At 45.6% G+C, this 17703-nt stretch overlaps 6 protein-coding genes across 8 annotated transcripts; 3 read left to right on the top strand and 3 right to left on the bottom strand.

The window, feature by feature from the left end:
- Window position 1: 1 nt before the first annotated feature.
- LOC135334244 (1,4-alpha-glucan-branching enzyme-like) lies at window positions 2-3754 on the top strand. The gene is made up of 8 exons (XM_064529359.1): window positions 2-204; window positions 525-1217; window positions 1342-1493; window positions 1664-1966; window positions 2432-2599; window positions 2740-2895; window positions 2972-3137; window positions 3456-3754. The coding sequence occupies exons 1-8, from the start codon at window positions 4-6 to the stop codon at window positions 3660-3662; spliced, it is 2046 nt and encodes a 681-aa protein (XP_064385429.1). The 5' UTR covers window positions 2-3; the 3' UTR covers window positions 3663-3754.
- A 91-nt stretch (window positions 3755-3845) lies between these two features.
- Window positions 3846-6400, bottom strand: LOC135334245 (ephrin type-B receptor 3-like). The gene is made up of 5 exons (XM_064529360.1): window positions 6109-6400; window positions 5395-6040; window positions 4989-5138; window positions 4462-4656; window positions 3846-4335 (listed from the first exon to the last, which is right to left on the bottom strand). The coding sequence occupies exons 1-5, from the start codon at window positions 6364-6366 to the stop codon at window positions 3926-3928; spliced, it is 1659 nt and encodes a 552-aa protein (XP_064385430.1). The 5' UTR covers window positions 6367-6400; the 3' UTR covers window positions 3846-3925.
- Window positions 6401-6438: 38 nt separating this feature from the next.
- LOC135334202 (intraflagellar transport protein 74 homolog) lies at window positions 6439-10248 on the bottom strand. Its single transcript, XM_064529301.1, has 19 exons — window positions 10169-10248; window positions 10061-10115; window positions 9877-10006; window positions 9692-9790; window positions 9522-9642; window positions 9218-9418; window positions 8974-9066; window positions 8771-8919; window positions 7964-8097; window positions 7818-7915; window positions 7714-7767; window positions 7561-7627; window positions 7446-7486; window positions 7329-7391; window positions 7195-7254; window positions 7070-7124; window positions 6920-6990; window positions 6774-6834; window positions 6439-6699 (listed from the first exon to the last, which is right to left on the bottom strand). Exons 1-19 carry the CDS (start codon window positions 10169-10171, stop codon window positions 6575-6577), a joined length of 1680 nt encoding a protein of 559 aa, XP_064385371.1. The 5' UTR covers window positions 10172-10248; the 3' UTR covers window positions 6439-6574.
- A 410-nt stretch (window positions 10249-10658) lies between these two features.
- Window positions 10659-12577, top strand: LOC135334209 (uncharacterized). The gene is made up of 6 exons (XM_064529310.1): window positions 10659-10825; window positions 10882-11162; window positions 11247-11302; window positions 11357-11464; window positions 11521-11906; window positions 11969-12577. Exons 1-6 carry the CDS (start codon window positions 10718-10720, stop codon window positions 12428-12430), a joined length of 1401 nt encoding a protein of 466 aa, XP_064385380.1. The 5' UTR covers window positions 10659-10717; the 3' UTR covers window positions 12431-12577.
- LOC135334198 (uncharacterized) lies at window positions 12384-17669 on the bottom strand. 3 transcript variants are annotated; one of them, XM_064529297.1, is made up of 10 exons: window positions 17248-17669; window positions 17147-17191; window positions 17005-17102; window positions 16378-16652; window positions 14079-14242; window positions 13779-14028; window positions 13079-13535; window positions 12825-12856; window positions 12665-12775; window positions 12384-12608 (listed from the first exon to the last, which is right to left on the bottom strand). In XM_064529297.1, exons 1-10 carry the CDS (start codon window positions 17547-17549, stop codon window positions 12573-12575), a joined length of 1770 nt encoding a protein of 589 aa, XP_064385367.1. In that variant the 5' UTR covers window positions 17550-17669; the 3' UTR covers window positions 12384-12572. The 3 variants fall into 3 exon arrangements, with proteins under 3 accessions (XP_064385367.1, XP_064385365.1, XP_064385366.1); XM_064529295.1 differs by having other exon boundaries at window positions 12384-12775; XM_064529296.1 differs by having other exon boundaries at window positions 12384-12775; window positions 13079-13517.
- Window positions 14457-16361, top strand: LOC135334200 (uncharacterized). The gene has a single exon (XM_064529299.1). It carries the CDS (start codon window positions 14518-14520, stop codon window positions 16252-16254), a length of 1737 nt encoding a protein of 578 aa, XP_064385369.1. The 5' UTR covers window positions 14457-14517; the 3' UTR covers window positions 16255-16361.
- Window positions 17670-17703: the final 34 nt, after the last annotated feature.

Raw genomic sequence — 17703 nt, 5'->3', positions numbered from 1 at the left:
ACCATGGCTGAACAAGCACCAGAGTTTGATAAGCTCCTCACTGGTGACCCATACTTGAGGCTGCATCAAGATGACCTGATCTATAGATGGAAGAAGTTCCAGGAGATGCTCAAATCACTGGAGGACAGTGAGGGAGGTCTAGAGAAGTTCTCTCTCTCCTACCAACACTGTGGCATTGTGCAGAAGGACAACGGAGACGTTGAGGTAAGAGCTAGCCACCAGTAGCTAGTACCCCGTGTGTGTGTGTATCCCTGTAACTAGAGTTTTGATGGTCTATAGCATTGAACGATTATTTTTCTGAGAGTTTAGAAGGAGCCCGTTCAGATGGTATGCTCAACCTGAAATTTGGAACAGGCCATAATTTAATAAAATAATAGCCCATGGTATTTTGTCAAAAAGTGACTTTGGTTTTAACACATCATCTGAAAGGCCTCTCTCTAAGCTTTCAGAAATTAATGTTTTGGACCAACTGAACTGAAGTTATGGCCGTTCAAAGATGCTGTATTTAACGCTATTTGTTGCAGGTGTGTGAGTGGGCTCCTAATGCAGTGTCTGTGGCGGTGGTGGGGGACTTCAATGGTTGGAATGAAACCTCTCACATGTGTGCACCCACTGCATTCTGTAAGTTCCAACTCAGCATTCCAGCACTATCAGGAGGGAAATCCCCTATCCCCCATGGGTCAAAGGTCAAGCTGCTCCTCAAGACACATGATGGACAGACGTTATGGCGAATGTCTCCCTGGACTAAGTACGCCACACAAGATCAATCAGTTAGCATGGACTTCCAACCCATCCACTGGGCTCCTCCGAACGGTGGTTACCAATGGCAACACCCCACCCCCCCTCGGCCCAAGAGCGTGCGTATATACGAGGGTCATGTTGGCATCTCATCTCCAGAAGCTAAAGTTGCCTCCTATACTTACTTTGCTGACAATATCCTTCCTCGTGTCAAGGACCTTGGTTATAACTGCGTGGAGCTCATGGCGATAATGGAGCATGCTTACTATGGCAGCTTTGGTTACCATGTCACTAGTTTCTTTGCCGTGTCCAGTCGCTATGGCACGCCTGATGAGTTCAAGTACCTAGTGGACAAGGCCCATGGTCTGGGCCTCAGGGTGATACTGGACGTGGTGCACTCACATGCTGCCAAGAATGTCAACGATGGTCTCAACAGGTTCGATGGTACTGATCATGGCTTCTTCCACAGCGGAGGAAAAGTCAGTTCATGTGTGCATATTGTACAGTACAGTAGGCCTATTAGCTAGTTATAACCATCTGCCCCCCATATCTGTAGGTCTACATGTATCACCATTTCCCACCTCCCTTCCTTCATGTATGCAGGGTGACCATAGTCTCTGGGATTCTCGTATCTTCGACTACACACAGTGGGAGACTCTTCGTTTCCTTTTGTCCAACCTCCGCTGGTATTTGGACGAGTATCGAGTTGATGGGTTCCGCTATGATGGAGTCACCTCCATGCTCTATTCTCATAGGTCAGTTATCCCCACTAAGTAATGATAGTAGAATATTTGTAAGCATCATTATTGTAGTACTTTCAAGAAGCTACTAAATACATTTTTTAGGTTTGACATTGGATAAATAATATAAATGGGCTCTCCATATCTGTGCAGTCACAGCAGTGCATGTACTGACCTCACTGCAGGGGCATAGCCACTGGCTTCTCTGGAGGATATCACGAGTACTTCAACATTGGTGTGGACGTGGATGCGCTAGTCTACCTGATGATGGCCAACCACCTCCTCCACACACTGCGCCCTGACACTATCACTATAGCTGAGGATGTGTCTGGCATGCCCACGCTCTGTCGTCCTATCAGAGAAGGGGGCATTGGATTTGATTATCGTATGGCCATGGCCGGGCCTGACTTGTGGATCAAACTGTTGAAGGAGGTCAAAGATGAGGACTGGAGTTTGGAGAACATATGGTGGGCCCTCACCAACAGAAGGTGAGTGTGTGGGTGTGGATGTGTGTGTGTGGGTGTGTCATTAACATAATTATTACTAGAATGTTTTGCGAGCATCAAACATACCGTATAGCGCGAAATTTTCGAGGGACTTAATTTTCGCGGATTTCGTGGGTTAGCCATCCTACACGAAAATTAAGTCCACGAAAATTGTTCTATATAGAATTATCTGCTATAACGTGCAAAGATTTAAAGGCGTGGCTTCTGGTAAGCAGTCATTCCGCAAACAATGTGCAACGAAATGCTTTTAGAGGCTAATCCACGAAATATAAGTGCCTCGAAAATTTCGCGCTATACGGTATATGCAAACTTTGGTTGCTTCATTATTAAGCCTTGTTTCCACGCTTTTTGGTATTTACCCCAGCCCATTCGTAGCAATTTTCACATTGCTCATGTTTTTCTGGCCGGTTTTGAAAGATATGATTCCACACACTGTGTTCCTTGCAGAGAGCATGAACCTTGTATAGCGTACACTGAGTGTCATGACCAAGCTCTAGTGGGGGACAAGACTCTGGCCTTCTGGTTAATGGATGCTGAGATGTACACAAACATGTCCACTCTGTCTCCACGCACTCTGCTCATAGACAGAGGACTAGCCCTGCACAAGATGATAAGGTGTGTGTGGTGTGGGTGATGTGTGGGTGTGTGTGGTGTGTACAGTAGATCATTGTACTGCTATTGTGTTGACTCATATCATTGTACTGTATAAGGAGGCCATTAGTAAGAGCATTGTTGAATGTATTGCCCCCCTACAGACTCATCACTATGGGCCTGGGGGGAGAGGCCTACCTCAACTTCATAGGGAATGAGTTTGGTCATCCTGAATGGTTGGACTTCCCACGAGAAGGCAATGGCTTCAGTTTCCACTACGCCAGACGTCAGATGAACCTTGCAGACGATAAGCTCCTCAGGTGAGAGGTCATAAGATAGGGGCCCCCCCACTAATGATAGGGGAACTCCCTTAACAACTCCCACCTCTCTCTGTAGGTACAAGTTCTTGTACGGGTTTGACAAGGCAATGCAATCACTGGATGAGGAGTTTTCCTTCATGATCAATGGCCGTGCCCACGTGAGCAGGAAGCACGAGGGAGACAAGCTGTTTGTGTTTGAGAGAGGATCCCTCCTCTGGATATTCAACTTCCACCCCACTAAGGTACTAGATCTACTAGTTACACCCAGTACTGGTTATCGCTTATTAGTCCCTGCATTGTTAGTGTACCAGAGTTGGCTCTGTAACTACAGTTTTAGTGGTCCAAATTTATTCTTAGAAGGAGCTCGGTATATTATTATATGCTCAAATCAGGCCCAAAATATAATTTTGATTTTAGTGCATCATCTGTAAGGCCTCTCTCTAAAAATCATAAAATTAATGTATTAATGGAACTAAATGTATGGCTGTTAAAAAATTTGCTGGGTCCCGTGCATGTTCAGAGTGCTATTGTCTATCTTCTCTCTCTCTCTCTCTGTGCAGAGCTACACTGACTACAAGGTTGGGGTTAACGAGGCTGGCAAGTATCGTGTTGCCTTGGATACGGACAGTGTGGTGTTTGATGGTCATGGAAGAGTGGACCCGGGGTCAGAGTTCATTACGACCCCTGGGGACTGGGATGGGCGGAGTCACTCCCTCATGGTCTACACACCCTCACGTAGTGCATTAGTCTTAGCCAGGACTCTATAGAACACTGTCAGTGTGTAGCCTCTCTCTGTGGGTGCTGCTTTTGATTTTTGTGTGATATTGTTTGTACTGGAATATGAATGTTGATCTATGAATGTGTTGAAGTGGTCATCAATATTACATCATAATAACGTGTACCTGCTTTAAGTTTATATTAGCCTCGATTCCAGGCCGCTCTCAATTAAATAATAATGTTGCTATAATTATATACACTGTAATATCATAAAAAGAGAAGCTTAATTGTATATACATGTACAGTTTAACAATTAAACAACAACTTCATAGTCTTTGACAGTTTCATATTGTCCATCTAAACTAGAGTCAGTTCCCACAATGCCATCATTCAGCTGAGTGACTTGTCCGTACGAGGGATTAGGTTGAGTGGCTCCTCCATGTGATGGATGCACCATCTGCACTTCCTTGAGCTCACTCTCTAGTTTCCTCACACGCTTCTTGTAGTACACACAAGCAATGCAGATGACAATACTTATGACAGCTATTGCAGCAATCACTACAGCCACAACAGACACAGCTAATCCTACTACTACCCCACTGGTAACAACAACCATACGTGTATCTCCTCTGGCCAGAATGAACACCTCCTCCATGGGGATCAGATCTGTTATATCTGTCTCTGACGTCACAAACACTGTGTACACAGTACCTGGAGTTAGCCCTGTATGCACGTGTGTGTGTGTGTGTGGGGGGGGAGGGGTGATATTATGTGCTGCAAATGTCCTAAGTATAAAGTATTCAATTATTGACGAATACTTATAGTAATGCATAGTAGCTGCTTACATACCTCCAATCAGTCCCACAGTGGTGGTGACAGTATTAGATAGTGTGATGTTTGTCTCCCCAGCTGCCCTGAACCAGAGGTTGTATCGTAGCTCATCCCTCCCCCTACCACCAGTGGACACTGGCTCCTCCCAGGCTAGTGTTAGTGTGGTACTGGACATATCCACCACCCTCACGTTGAGTGGAGGGGATGGGGGAACTGCGTGGGTGTGTGTATTGACATAGTGAATGACAACAATAGATGCATCAATTAATTAACAAAACTATTAGCACACATATAGCATAAGTAACGTCTCTTTGTAATCCATGCATTCCCCAATGCAAGCAGCTGTTCACATAAGCATGCATACACAGTGTTAGCCTCGATTCCAGGCCGCTCTTCCTCGAAGAGAGGGTTTGAAGGAGGCTAACACAGTGTATGCAACAGTAGCCCAACTATGCAATATGAGTAAGCAAAATTAGTTATTCATGATCAGCCCTTGTTTAGATTATCACTAATGATTATAGTTTACCCAAAATATCATCACTCACGTGTGCAGGGAAGGTCCACCTCTTGTGGTGTTCTGTAGTAGCCATCATCACACGGACACTCTGCCAGGCCTGAGGCTGTGCTGTTACTGTTGCTAGGGCATGTTAGGCACTCTCCATTAGCTACACTGGCATAGAACCCAGGGTCACAAGCTGTGTGTGTGTGTGTGGGGGGGGGGGGGGGGGGAATCACATTCATTCAACCATCCTATTAACAGGAAGAATCATGACAGCTAACTGTATGCCATGTAATAGTCAGGCCATGCATCCCTTGCATAACATACACCCAAACATGTTATAATGTATTGGGTGTAGCACTAGCGCATTGTAAACTATTATTATTAAGTATATATACTATTACAATGCATGGTGTGTCCCAAACTGAAATATGTAGTCTAATCATACTTACACAAACAGTTTTCTCCGTTCATGGTGGGAATAAACCCAGTATTGCAGACACACCTGCTGGAGGGTAAAGCAACCCAGTTACCACTCTCCAAACACTTGAGTGAGAAAGCATCACCTACTGGGCTGGAGTTAGCGAAGCAGGAGGCATTAACGTTGAGCTGTATACCAGACCCCACTGTTGGAGCTATTGTCTCAGGGCGCACTACCAAGTTGACTGTTTCACCAGGACAAGTGTTATAGAAGACAATCAGTCGAGATATGAGTATACAAGTGCCACGATCTCTAATAGCGAGGTAGAACCCAGACTCATTGGTACTGAATCCAAACTGTTCAGTGGTTGTTGTGGTAGTTCCAGAGACCTGAGTTGTTAAGGTTCGTATAAGTGCATAATTACCAGTGTCTATAGCAGCCACTGGATCCACTGTAGAGGTCTCATATTTCAGTAGGTCAAATGTTCTCCTGCATCTTGTGCTGCCTTCATCAGGGCATATGTTCTGTTGGTATTCAATCTGTACAGAGACTTGCTGTAGGGGATATCCACCCACTGTTCTGTTGATGTGCTGAGTGAAGAACCAGTTGTCCTGGGCCCCACCTGGCCAACCACAAACAGTGACAGCAGACTCACAGTTAGTTCCTTGTTCTACCCACTGAAAAGAAGAGATGACATCAGTGCAATCTGTACTGTTCACGCTAATTACTAGCTAGAATTACTTACTGATGATTGCAGCCCATCAGGGTTGTTATCATCAAGGTCCACTGCCTGCCACACTGGATTAGAGTATGGTAGGAGCAACCGGTTATAGTGACTGGAGTCCATTAGAATCCTTCCATTAGGAGGGTCCTCCACAATGTTCCGTCCAAGGGCAGGTAGAGATACTGTACAGAATTCTTGTTCATCTCCTGGAGCCTGTCCAGCCACCATTGTCAGTACACCCACCAGCAGCAGGTTGGCTATAGCTATCATCTTAGACATCTTTATGATTGTGCATGCAGCTAGGAATGATGACTGAGCCCCACCCCTCTCATTCTTGCAACTGTGCAATAATAGTTGAAAACAAGAGAGTTCAACGTCTTGCTGTAAACTACATCACACAGATATTATATAGCCACAACAAGGATGCAATAATGACAGCAATCAGAGTGTCCAATAGTGTACTAGTAGTTAGTAGAGGCTAGTGTTCCTAGACAGTGAGAGTGTTGACCCCGGAGAGTGCTTGACAGAGGAGTGTGTTGTAGTCACTCACTAGTCCCCTCACATCATCACACACTACACTGTAGTCACCCTCACTCTGGCGAGTTGCTATGACTACCAGAAAGTCAAGGAAAACAATGTGTACACATGCATTCAACACAAAACCAACATGCACATTAGAGGGATACACTCTTTCATGACAAAGTTGTTTTGTTCGTGATGCTGCCATTTCTTCTCCAAGTTACCAAGCTGAGGGAATATACAGTACACTATAACAGTACAGTACAGTAGACTACACTAGTACTACATATGCACACAATGTGTAGATGATTACCTGAATGTAGGTGTCATTCTCCTCTAGCTGAGTCTTGGCTCTCTCGTACTCGGAGGCCAGCTGCTTGGTCTCTGGTGTGTGTGTGTGTGTGTGTGTGTGTGTGTGTGTGGTGTGAGGTGAGGGGGCGGGGTTAGTGTGCACATGACTCACTCATCTTGGCACCCTCTTTCCTTGTCAACAATTGCTCCCTCTCTTCAGCCAGTCTCTGTACACACAAGCACACGTTACAATACATGCTAGCCAAGAGCCCACCCCCCCCCACACACACCACTCACTTGTCTTGTCTCCTCCTCCGAGTCTTGTAGTCCCCCGAGGTCAGAGTACAACTCAATCTCCTACACACAATACACAGAGGTCAGAGTACAACTCAATCTCCTACACGGGTTGTGACATCATGATGAGTACATACCTCCTTCATGGTTTCTATCTCTTTCTTCAGTGTCTCCAGTTCAGTGGAGATCTTGTTCTCCAGCTACAGAGGGGGTGGGTGAGGTCAAAGTTCAAATGTTATTAGTACTACACTCACATCCTCCACTTTGCTAAGGTTCATCCTCAACTTGCCATTCTCTGCATGTGTGTGGGCGTGTGTGTGTGTGTGGGGAGGGTCAACAACATACACCCACTCCACACACACCACTCACCATCCCCGAGGGTCTTGGTAGTGGCCTCGGACTTATCTCTCTCATCATTCTTGAACAGAAGATCAGCCTGTGCCAGTGATGGAGAATAGAGGGAGTAGCATTATAAGGTTAGTACATGTATTGGGTATTTAGTACTTCAGTTCACCCATGTACCTGCATCTCCACAAACTGCTCCACACTGGGCAGGTGCTCTGACTCACTCATGTTCTGTACAGAGAGTGAGGTTGGGTTAGGCCCACTGACTGACTAGTACTCACTGAGCTGATGTGCTCCAGAGTGGTCACTATGTTGCTCTGTAGAGTCCTCAACTGATCACTCTCTTTAGTCTTGGTATCATCAAATGTATCAAGGAACTCTGTACACACCATTATCATCATACCCGGCGGCCATTAGACAGCCTCACCTTTGATGAACTTCTCCCTCTGTCTGAGTTCCTTGTAGCGACTGGCATTGCTCCCTTGTGTGGCTTCAAGGTCAGAGTCCGCCTGCACTAATTGCTCCTGTACAGCTGCAAGCCGATCTGTCAACTCAGCACTCCTGAAAGAATGAGAAGGTTGCTAGTACTAGGGGTCAAAGTTACTAAAGTTATGGCTGTTGAAAGATGTTCAATACCCTCCTCAGTTTAACAGCAATCCAATTTGACTTTGGATCCACAGAATTCAAGTTATGGCAGCTGAAAGAGATTGATTAAACGGAGGGGGTGGGGGGTGAAGTTGAACATCTTTCAACAGCCATAACTTGAGTACAGTTGATCCAATGTCAAAATTTTATGAAAGCTTAGAAAAATTCCTTTCAAATAATGTGTTTCAATCCAAAATTTCGTCCGGGCCCTAATTTGTAATTTTTCGGCCTCGGACAACCATGAAAATTGACAAAATTTATATTTTGATCTCTCAAATATGAACTTTGATGAAACCATTTGAAAGGCAGAAAATCCTGATTTTGGATGGCAGCTGAAAGATATTGATTAAACAGAGGGGATTGGGGTGTAGTTGAACATCTTTCAACAGCCATAACTTGAGTACAGTTGATCCGATGTCAAACATTTTAGAAATTTTATCACTTAAATATAAACTTTAATAACATCATTTGAAAGGTCTCTTTCTAAGCTTTCAGAAAATTAGAAGTTATGGCAGCTAAAAGAGTCCCCAAAATTGAGAAAAGTTGGGCTGGGAACGAGGCTAAGAATGCATTATCATCACTCACACACCTCTTCTCAATGGATGCCATCTCTTGGTTGTCTGCCTTGACCTGTCCCAGTAGCCTCTCTCTTTCCTTCTGAGGAGTCTCTTTCTCTTTCTCCCTCCACTCCTCACGACGTTGGACTGCCTCAGACAATGTTTGGTGGAGACGATACGCCTAGTGGGGTGGGTGGGTGTGTCAGGTGATAGCTACTCACACTGGGACAATCACCTCTTGCTTGATGTCAGAAGAGTTCACCTCTTCTTGTAAATTGTTGATCTTAGCGGAGAGGGACTCTAAAGTGCTCTGCTGTTGAGACAACTCCTACAAGAGTTAGCAAGATCATTACTACACAGAACGCCTATATCTCTGAATCAAATGCTGGCAGCACAAAAATTATCATACAAAACGGTGATACAAACAAGTTACATGAACAATTCATATATAATAGTAATACCACTGACAAGGTACGTACCTGCTCAATCCTCTTCTCCTCCTCCTGCAGCTGTGTGTAGTTGGCTGCTGTGTGAGGGTCCATCCCCTCCACTACAGTGTCAGTGGCTGACCTCTCTCTCTCTATGGCTTCCTCTAGTCCTCGTATGCTCGTCTGAGCCTCTTGGTTGCTAGCAAAGATGGCGTCAATACTCCGTGCCTCGACGTCATTCTGCATCTGAAGCTGAGGGAGGGAGAGTTATGGACAGTACACATATCACACACCCACACTCACTGTCAGCGAGCACTGCCCCCACACTACACACACATCACACACCCACACTCACAGCTGTACAGTCAGCAAGCACCGCCCCCACTTCAGTGTCCGTGTTGACCTTGTCCATGAGAGTATTGTAATCAGCCATCTCTCCTTGAAGCTCTCTGATCTCATCAGCTAGGCCCTCCGCTCTGGAGGCAAGAAAGAATGACAGGAAGTTGCTTCACATGGAGTACTTACTTCTTCTCAAATGTAAGGTAGGTGGCATTCTCCTGGTTGAAAGCCTCGATCTCTCTAGTCATCCTCACCACCTCAGTGCTCAGCTCCTGGATCTTGGCCCTACACACACAGAGTCACACAGGCACACACACACACACACACACACACGCACGCACGCACGCACACACACACACACACACACACACCTCAATAGCCCGAGGAAGAAAGACTTGTCCTGCACTTGTCTGGCTGGACCCTTTGCCCCAGCAGTCTTCACTCCTCCTAACCCCTGCTGGGTGACTGGCCTATCAGCTACCTTGATCTGAGCCCCCAATGCTAGAGAGAGAGAGAGTAGCCATCACACACACCATGACTGTAGGGACTACTCACCTCCGATAGCTGCAGCCCCGGCTCTAGACCCAGGGCGACCAGTACCAGTGGGGGCCTGCATGTGACAGTCATGTGAGAGTCATGTGATACGAGTAATGGATGACTTACCATTCCTGTGTGTGGAGCAGTGGGCGTGTGTGTGTGTGTGTGGGGTGGGTGTTGGATACAATGAATATACAGTGTTACAGTGGAGAGTATACTTGCCAGTGGGTAGTCTGCCTACAGGGGGGCGTGTCCCTGTGGGGGGTCTCATGCCGGGCAGGGGGGGTCTGCGATTGGACCTGTGTGTATTGTGGTATACTTAGTTGTCATGGTAACAAGTGCAAGAAATGTGTGCATGTCAGCTCACGTTCACACTTGCTAAACTCATCTAATGAACACTTCTCTTGTACCAATACACACACTCACATTCTCTGATCTCTGATCTCTTGTACACTTGTCTCGCCACTGCACTATACTAGTGGAGCTTTGCTTGATTGTTTGAAATTTCTGCAGGGATCGTCAATATTAGATGTTCTAGACGACCCCATACCGTATATAAATCCTCCGCGGCTTTGTTTCGAGGATGTGCGCGCTGTATAAAAAGCTAGTGCGCATGCACAATGCCGTGAAGTGTCTTGCTGTCCAGCGCTCTGAGTCAGTCCGCTTGTCTCCACGATGACTAAACCTTGTGTACAGTATGTAATACTTGGAGTATTGATTGCCATAGCCTGGACTATTGTGACCTTGCCTATTATACTCTATCACCTACCAGTGAGTATGATGGTGAGTTACTTATGTCTTGTCAATACTATATATCTCATGATTATGCTGTTACCCAGGACCATACAGTGTATAGTAACAGATCTACTGAAGGAAAAGGGAGATCTCCATTTAATTACACAATGGATAATGTTGCAGCAGTAAATGAAAGCTGCCCTCTCTGTTTCGAGAACTTCTATTGCAAGCCTGGCAGTCATAGCTGTGTCCCAAACTGTGATTGGACGGAGTACACAGAGCCAACCAATACCATCATCAACGTGTTTGTGATTGTCATATGCTCCATGAGTGTACTGTTTGGAGTGCTCACACTTACCCTTGCAGTTGTCCGGCGGAACAGAATGTAAGTAATTATACACATGTATAGACACTTCCTATGATGAATCAGCTAGCTGAGATTCAAGTCAACATTGTGTCTACATTTCAGGTGTAGCTTCCCTTCCGTAATTGTCATCTATCAAACTGTGGCAGCACTCATTATCTGTGAGTTACAATAAAACAGTATGTGGAGCGTTGTGCACATTCTGTTTGCCGCAGCTATATTTGTCCTATTGGGGTACATGAACCAGAAGTCTCTCTATTGCTGGGCGAGCAATGACCTCGCTGAAAGTGTGACACATTCGACACCTTTCTGTGTCATCTCAGGTGACTCAATTATTGTCAGCAACTCCCTCGTACGTTTTAACCGTCTTTCCATTCAGGCATCGCGATCCTTTATCTACTCATGTTCTTATCTCTGTGTTGGATTTGCCACATTTCAATTATGTACTGGAAACTGCAGTTTCCATTTCATGCTCGGAACTTTGCAATTGATGGCAAAATGAAGTACATTCACATAATGTGTGTAATAGCCATCATATTGTTATCCTCTGTTCCTATCATTTCCATCATCCTGGTGGACTGGAGGCAAAGACAGAATGGTGAAAATGTCATGGGCACTCTCGGCTTTGGAATCACTCGCTTTCAACCCATTACATGCACTGCCATGAATCGTAACAGTCTCTATTACTCTCTGGTCCTGCCCATCAACCTGATGGTCCCTGTGGGAGTCACTCTACTCATTCTCATTCTATGGATCATACATAAGGTACATGTTAACAACTGCATATACTTACACACACACACACACGTTGGAACCATCTCCTACAGAACTACAAGATGAGCAAGGAAACGGATGAGAAACAAGGAATCAAGATCAGTTCAGCTGAGAGCAAGATCTTGTTCATCCTCTGCTACTATGTTGTCATGACGGTGATAGCGCTGAGTGGTCTCACCATTATCAGTTGGAAGGGCCCAGCGTTTGTACAAGCTTACTTCCATTACTTCCTCTGTGAGAGAGCCGGCTATAATCCCGACAGTCCGTGTGATAGGTCAAAGATAGATGATCTACATCAAGCAGGGCTGGTTGCTATCTCCTTCATATTTGTGGGACTTTTCCCAGTCATCAATTTTATTTTTACGGCCAATTTCAGAGAAATTGCGAATGCTCTGACCAAGTGTTGCCATCGGAAACAGGAGATTGAGAGAAACAAGGAGAGACAGTCTCTGATAACCAAGGACTCTGTTAAGTCTCACTCAGACACCGAGTATTCCACTGAACATGAAGACTAACAAACGAATGAACAATAACAATTTAGTTAATAAATTGAACATCATGAGATAATTATTGATAAGAAAATTAATGTGTTTTGGTAAGAGAGTTCAAAATGTTTTGATAAAAAAGAGTGTTCAAATTATTATGTTCTGCTGAGTCTCAAACTCCCACTGCTACCTGCCATGCTGAGAGTACCTGCACGAATGAATGGCACACTCAGTAACTGTACACAATAGGGGGTATCGTATCACCTGACTCAGTAGGAGGTCCCTGCTGGTACGGACCCCCCACATAGATACCCTCTCCCTCACAAGCTCACGTCTCCACACCGCCCACACACGAGACAACAGCTGGGCCCGTCGCTACACACAGAGACAGTAGGTCAGAGTACACTCACACACAGCTACTCACCAGAAGTGTAGCCTCTCGATCTTGCCTCAGATCTGCAATGGATAATATCGTATTATATAGGAAACACTTTTCGAGGCGCTTAATTTTCACTGGTTAACAATCTACAAAAATTAGGTCTACAAAATATGTTAGCGGAAGACACAGCGATCAAATAGCGCTAAATTTATTGCTTTTAGAGGCCATTCTACGAAATTTAAGCGCCTCGAAAATGTCATGGAATACAGTAATACATAGTCAGCAATGTACCCACCCACCTCTGACTGTTCTGTGCCAACGCTTGAGGCACAAGCACATTAGACTGTGGGTGGAGCTATTCTGTAGCTGTGTCCTCGAGGCAGCGAGATCCCTCCAACAATGAAACATCCTCTTTGTTGTCCGCCATTTTGACCAGATCTGAGCATGCTCCAACCTCAGACTAATCATTGCATACAATCTCCAACTATTAAATGCTTTGCTACAGCAATGAAGCCGTAGATGTTGAACACAACAGGTAGCCATAGCAACCACAGGAGGGGGTGGTTCAACAATCTGCGTAACATCCTCTGATGATATGATGTAATGGTGTGAGGAGGAGCTGATAGAATCAGACAGATCTGATAGTAGGAGTTGTTTGACCTCTTCAACGCTACTGAGCAGCTCTGTGTGTAGACAAGGGCAAAGGTCATCATCGTGTGAGCTGCCAGTACTCTCAACCTGCAGCCAGGACACAGGCTAATGTAGGGTGGGGAGGGGAGTAACAGTTACACAGGCTAATGTAGGGTGGGGAGGGGAGTAACAGTGACACAGGCTAGTGTAGGGTGGGGAGGGGAGTAACAGTGACACAGGCTAATGTAGGGTGGGGAGGGGAGTAACAGTTATAATAATTATACTAAAGTATGGCCAGTCAAATGGGACATTTTAAGTAAAAAGCTTTTTTTCAACTAATTATCCTGATAAGATCACACAGTAATGTACCTTACACTCGTGTTGGCTCGGTAGGTCAGAGGTCGACTCCTCCCCTGACAGACCACCATCTCCCAAACGAAGGTTCCTACTAGCTAGAGTGAGACTGGACACCATGGTGGGGTAGGTCACTGTCGGGTCTCTACAGAGAAGTTCTTGTAGCCTCCCCACGAAGGCCAGGGCAGACTCTGTGTGGGACCATTCTGTCAGCTCCATCCAAACAGTGAAACATTTAGACAGCAAGCCCAGGGAGAGGTAGTCCCTGTATAGTGTACCACATAGCATGCATGTGTTGTATGCACAGAGCCTTGCCTTGCTGCTATGTGTGCGTGTAACTGCCTTCTCCAAGTGTGTAGGGCATGTGATAGGGAGAGAACTTCATGCTTCTTCTTTGCTGCCTCCAGTAACGAGCGTTGTTTAGCCACACCCCCTCTCCAGAGAGACCAACACCTCCGTACACACAATTGACTCCGGGCCTGCATAGATGATATTGAATGATATCGTTCAAAGGATTGAACTGTTTACGTTGCAGAGTACAAGAAAACAAACAAGAGTTTATTTCTACAGGATGACCACATTGCACAGGTACTGAACCATCTGCTGAGTTGAACTTTAAACCTAGCAACCAAACAACTTCCCGCCCACACAACAAGGTCACTACAGTGAAAGAATCACAGTAACATTATGCACTATAAAAGTAACAACTAAAAATTTTTTTCCTAAAACTTTTAGCTATAATAATTATACTCTCATGAAGCTACTACTGCAAGCGTTGTGTGTACTAGTGCTGCTGGTACTGAACAGGACAGAGGAGAACTGCAGTCAACCATGGCACGTGATCAACACTACACTGGAGGGTTGCGTCTGCTATAATCTCTCTGATGCCCAGGACACCGTTCGATGCTCAGACGATCAAGTGGAGGTGTTGTTTGGTCATTGCTTAACAGTGGACGATCACGGCTCTCATCTTGGACCATGTCTCAACAACCTTCACTATGCTGACTATAAGAACATAGCTAAGGGAGACAAGCGTTACGTGACCCTCTCAGCCAGAGCTAACCATAGTACAGTGAACGATCAGATGTGTGCTATACTACACAGGACAGGGCCAGTGTGCAATGAGTGTATGGAGGGATATGGACCCACTGTATTGCAGGCTGGGTTCTCGTGTGCACAGTGTGAGTGGTATGGAGTGCTGGTCTACCTACTGCTGGAGTTTGGACCACTAACTATTGTATTCCTGATTCTACTTGTGTTTCCCATCAACATAACGTCTGCTATGATGAGTGGCTTCGTGGTCTACTGTCAAGTGGTCTCCACCGTCGTAACCTACGACACTACTTTGGCCAACGCTGTCATCTCTAGTGGGAAAACACAAGCAGTCACATTTCACATACTTCTAACATTGAGTAATATATGGAACCTCGACTTCACAACCTTTGTTGCCTTCCTCCCGGCCATATGCTTGAGTGAGAGGCTCACTAACATACATGTGATACTGCTCAAGTACCTATCAGCAGCCTACCCGCTACTGCTAGTAACAGCCACCTACATCATAGTACAACTACACGCTCGGGGCAATAGACTACTAGCTTGTTTATGGAGGCCATTTAGACAATGCTGTGCTAGAACAAGGCGGGAAATATGGAGCCCTCAAAAGTCACTAGTGGACGTGTTCGCATCGTTCATTCTCTTATCTTACTCCAAACTGTTCCTATTATTCTTCTTAACTATAGCAGATGCTAGTCTCACTACAGTCAGCTTCAATGCTACACTGCACACAGAGCATGTGCTACGTTTTGACACCACGCTGACATATTGGACTGGAATGCATATTCCCATTGTCCTATTCTCAGTTACAGTGTTTCTTGGCCTCACAGTCCTGCCAGTGCTGCTACTCTGGCTGTACCCACTGAGGCTGTTCAGGAGGGCATTGAACTACTGTCCTCTCACCAGGCATCAAGTCATACTAACTATGTTTGTAGACAAGTTTCAAGCAGATTATAACGATGGGCTTAATGGCGGTGGCTATGATATGAGATGGTTATCTAGCTTGCCTATGGTGGTACCATGCGGTGTATACATCTCAGCATTTCTATTTGACCACTATTTATCATGGCTGGTTTATATTCTTTGGTTACTAATAGTCAATGTGACAGTGCTGCTGCTTCGACCTTACAAGAAACAGCTAATGACAATAGTGAATGGAACACTGCTAGCAATGCTGATAGCTTATGCTGTACTCTATAATACGTTCATGAACAACTTGACTGATCCTTCAGCCTCCAACCCAACCCTGGGTACCATATGGAGCTGTCTGCTGCTATTAGCTATACCACACCTAGTCCTGTATGGGAGTCTACTCTGCAAGCCAGTGCTGATGATCTACAGGAGGAGGGGGGATACCAACCATCAAGACAGAGGAGACATGGAGGAAGAGGCTCACAGGTTACAGCAACCTGACCAGTATACACCACTAGCTAACTAGAACACAAGTACTGTACCAGATAACTAGAGCAATACCGTGTACGTATGTATGTACTATATAAATAATAGATTGTATTGGCCAAAATAAACTTTAATCAGTTCTCATGCTAGGGGCTGGACTGACCTTGGTCCACCTTGACAGCCTGGTAACTCTCGCCCATCCACAGAGAGCCCTCCCACAGAGCCGCTGCTCTAGTAGTGATATCCTGGTAACTCTCGCCCACTCACAGAGAGCCCTCCCACAGAGCCGCTGCTCTAGTAGTGATATCCTGGTAACTCTCGCCCACTCACAGAGAGCCCTCCCACAGAGACGCTGCTCTAGTAGTGATGTCACTCTGGTTAGCAGGACTCTCTCTCCCTCACGCACACACGCTCTCTCATGCCATATATGGAACCAAGCTGTAATAGGAAGAATAACATTAGGCATATCTTTGAACGGCCATAACTTCAGTTCCGTTGGTCCAATCACATAAATTTTATGATTTTATGAAAGACTGGAGAGAGCCCTTTCAGAAAATGTGTTAAAATCAATGGTCTATTTTGGGCCTGTTTCGACAAAATACAATAGTCTATATATACCCATGGTCTTTTCCCGAAAATGGGAAATTATGGCCCATTCCAAATTTGAGATTTGAGCATACCATCTAAAAGAGCTCCTTCTAAGCTTTCAGAAAATCAGAGAATGGTTGAATTTGGACCACCAGAACTTTAGTTACAGAGCCAACTCTAATCACTACTAACACGTACGTACCTTGCAAGGCAGTGGTCCTCCCTTGTTCTGTGTACTCCTCAGCTAGCTTGTCCAGTATGCAGTGGTAGATGTGCAGTCTCCAGTCATGAAAGGCTCGTCTGAAGCAAGCAAGTTACTGAGTGTCACCAGGTAGGGGACATACCTCAGGCAGTTCCTGGCATCAATCTCAACACATACCCTCCATCGACTGGTGAAATATCAATAAACTTAATTATTTTATTAATAATTTATACGCAATGTTACCGGGAATCTGAGACGCTTTCTCTCCATGTCCACAGTGTTTTACTGAGCATGCTCAGACGGTGGCTGGCCTGCTCCTCAGCATCTGATTGGTCGGCCATTGAGGGTAGCCAGTGTGACGACTTGTATGGTGATGGACGTGTGGCGAGCCAATTGTTGAAGTTCTCTATCAGCTGATCAAAGCGTGATCTGGTGGCCTCCTCACTTGTATAGAGGGTGGCTTTGCAACAGTGTCCATGATGCGTGGGTGTGAGGGGCTGGACAGAGAGAGGGGGACCAGCACAGCTCTCTTCCTGAGCCTCCATCACTTGCACTAGATGCAGCTGGTAATTAATATGAGGGATCGACGCCTCAGCTAGCTAACTCTGCAGTATGCCTAAACAGTTTGTTCCATCAACGACCTTTCCCCTACTTTCAATAGAGCCCTCCCCTACTCAAACAGCTTCTTCCTATGACAAA

Source organism: Halichondria panicea, chromosome 3 (genome assembly GCF_963675165.1).
Source record: "Halichondria panicea chromosome 3, odHalPani1.1, whole genome shotgun sequence".
NCBI classification, from domain to species: Eukaryota; Metazoa; Porifera; class Demospongiae; order Suberitida; family Halichondriidae; genus Halichondria; species Halichondria panicea.
The sequence above is the reverse complement of the archived record's forward strand: the minus strand, read 5'-3'. Positions and strand labels throughout refer to the sequence as shown.

Excerpts from the sequence above, each read along its gene's own strand:
- LOC135334202 (XM_064529301.1), bottom strand. Across the intron at positions 8,098-8,770 it reads ATGGCATCCATTGAGAAGAG|GAGTGCTGAGTTGACAGATC; the intron begins GTGTGTGAGTGA and ends TCATTCTTTCAG. Across the intron at positions 7,487-7,560 it reads TACCAAGACCCTCGGGGATG|AGAATGGCAAGTTGAGGATG; the intron begins GTGAGTGGTGTG and ends ACACACATGCAG.
- LOC135334200 (XM_064529299.1), top strand. The coding sequence starts at position 14,518 with ATGAAGCTACTACTGCAAGCGTTGTGTGTACTAGTGCTGCTGGTACTG.
- LOC135334209 (XM_064529310.1), top strand. The coding sequence starts at position 10,718 with ATGACTAAACCTTGTGTACAGTATGTAATACTTGGAGTATTGATTGCC. Across the intron at positions 11,303-11,356 it reads TGTGGCAGCACTCATTATCT|CTATATTTGTCCTATTGGGG; the intron begins GTGAGTTACAAT and ends TGTTTGCCGCAG. Across the intron at positions 11,465-11,520 it reads ACCTTTCTGTGTCATCTCAG|GCATCGCGATCCTTTATCTA; the intron begins GTGACTCAATTA and ends CTTTCCATTCAG.
- LOC135334198 (XM_064529295.1), bottom strand. The coding sequence starts at position 17,549 with ATGGAGGCTCAGGAAGAGAGCTGTGCTGGTCCCCCTCTCTCTGTCCAG. Across the intron at positions 16,653-17,004 it reads GAGGACCACTGCCTTGCAAG|CTTGGTTCCATATATGGCAT; the intron begins GTACGTACGTGT and ends TTCCTATTACAG. Across the intron at positions 13,536-13,778 it reads CGAGCCAACACGAGTGTAAG|CCTGTGTCCTGGCTGCAGGT; the intron begins GTACATTACTGT and ends ACCCTACATTAG.
- LOC135334245 (XM_064529360.1), bottom strand. The coding sequence starts at position 6,366 with ATGTCTAAGATGATAGCTATAGCCAACCTGCTGCTGGTGGGTGTACTG. Across the intron at positions 4,657-4,988 it reads GGTGGACCTTCCCTGCACAC|TTCCCCCATCCCCTCCACTC; the intron begins GTGAGTGATGAT and ends ACACCCACGCAG. Across the intron at positions 4,336-4,461 it reads CACTGTGGGACTGATTGGAG|GGCTAACTCCAGGTACTGTG; the intron begins GTATGTAAGCAG and ends ACGTGCATACAG.
- LOC135334244 (XM_064529359.1), top strand. The coding sequence starts at position 4 with ATGGCTGAACAAGCACCAGAGTTTGATAAGCTCCTCACTGGTGACCCA. Across the intron at positions 205-524 it reads AGGACAACGGAGACGTTGAG|GTGTGTGAGTGGGCTCCTAA; the intron begins GTAAGAGCTAGC and ends TATTTGTTGCAG. Across the intron at positions 1,967-2,431 it reads TGGGCCCTCACCAACAGAAG|AGAGCATGAACCTTGTATAG; the intron begins GTGAGTGTGTGG and ends TGTTCCTTGCAG.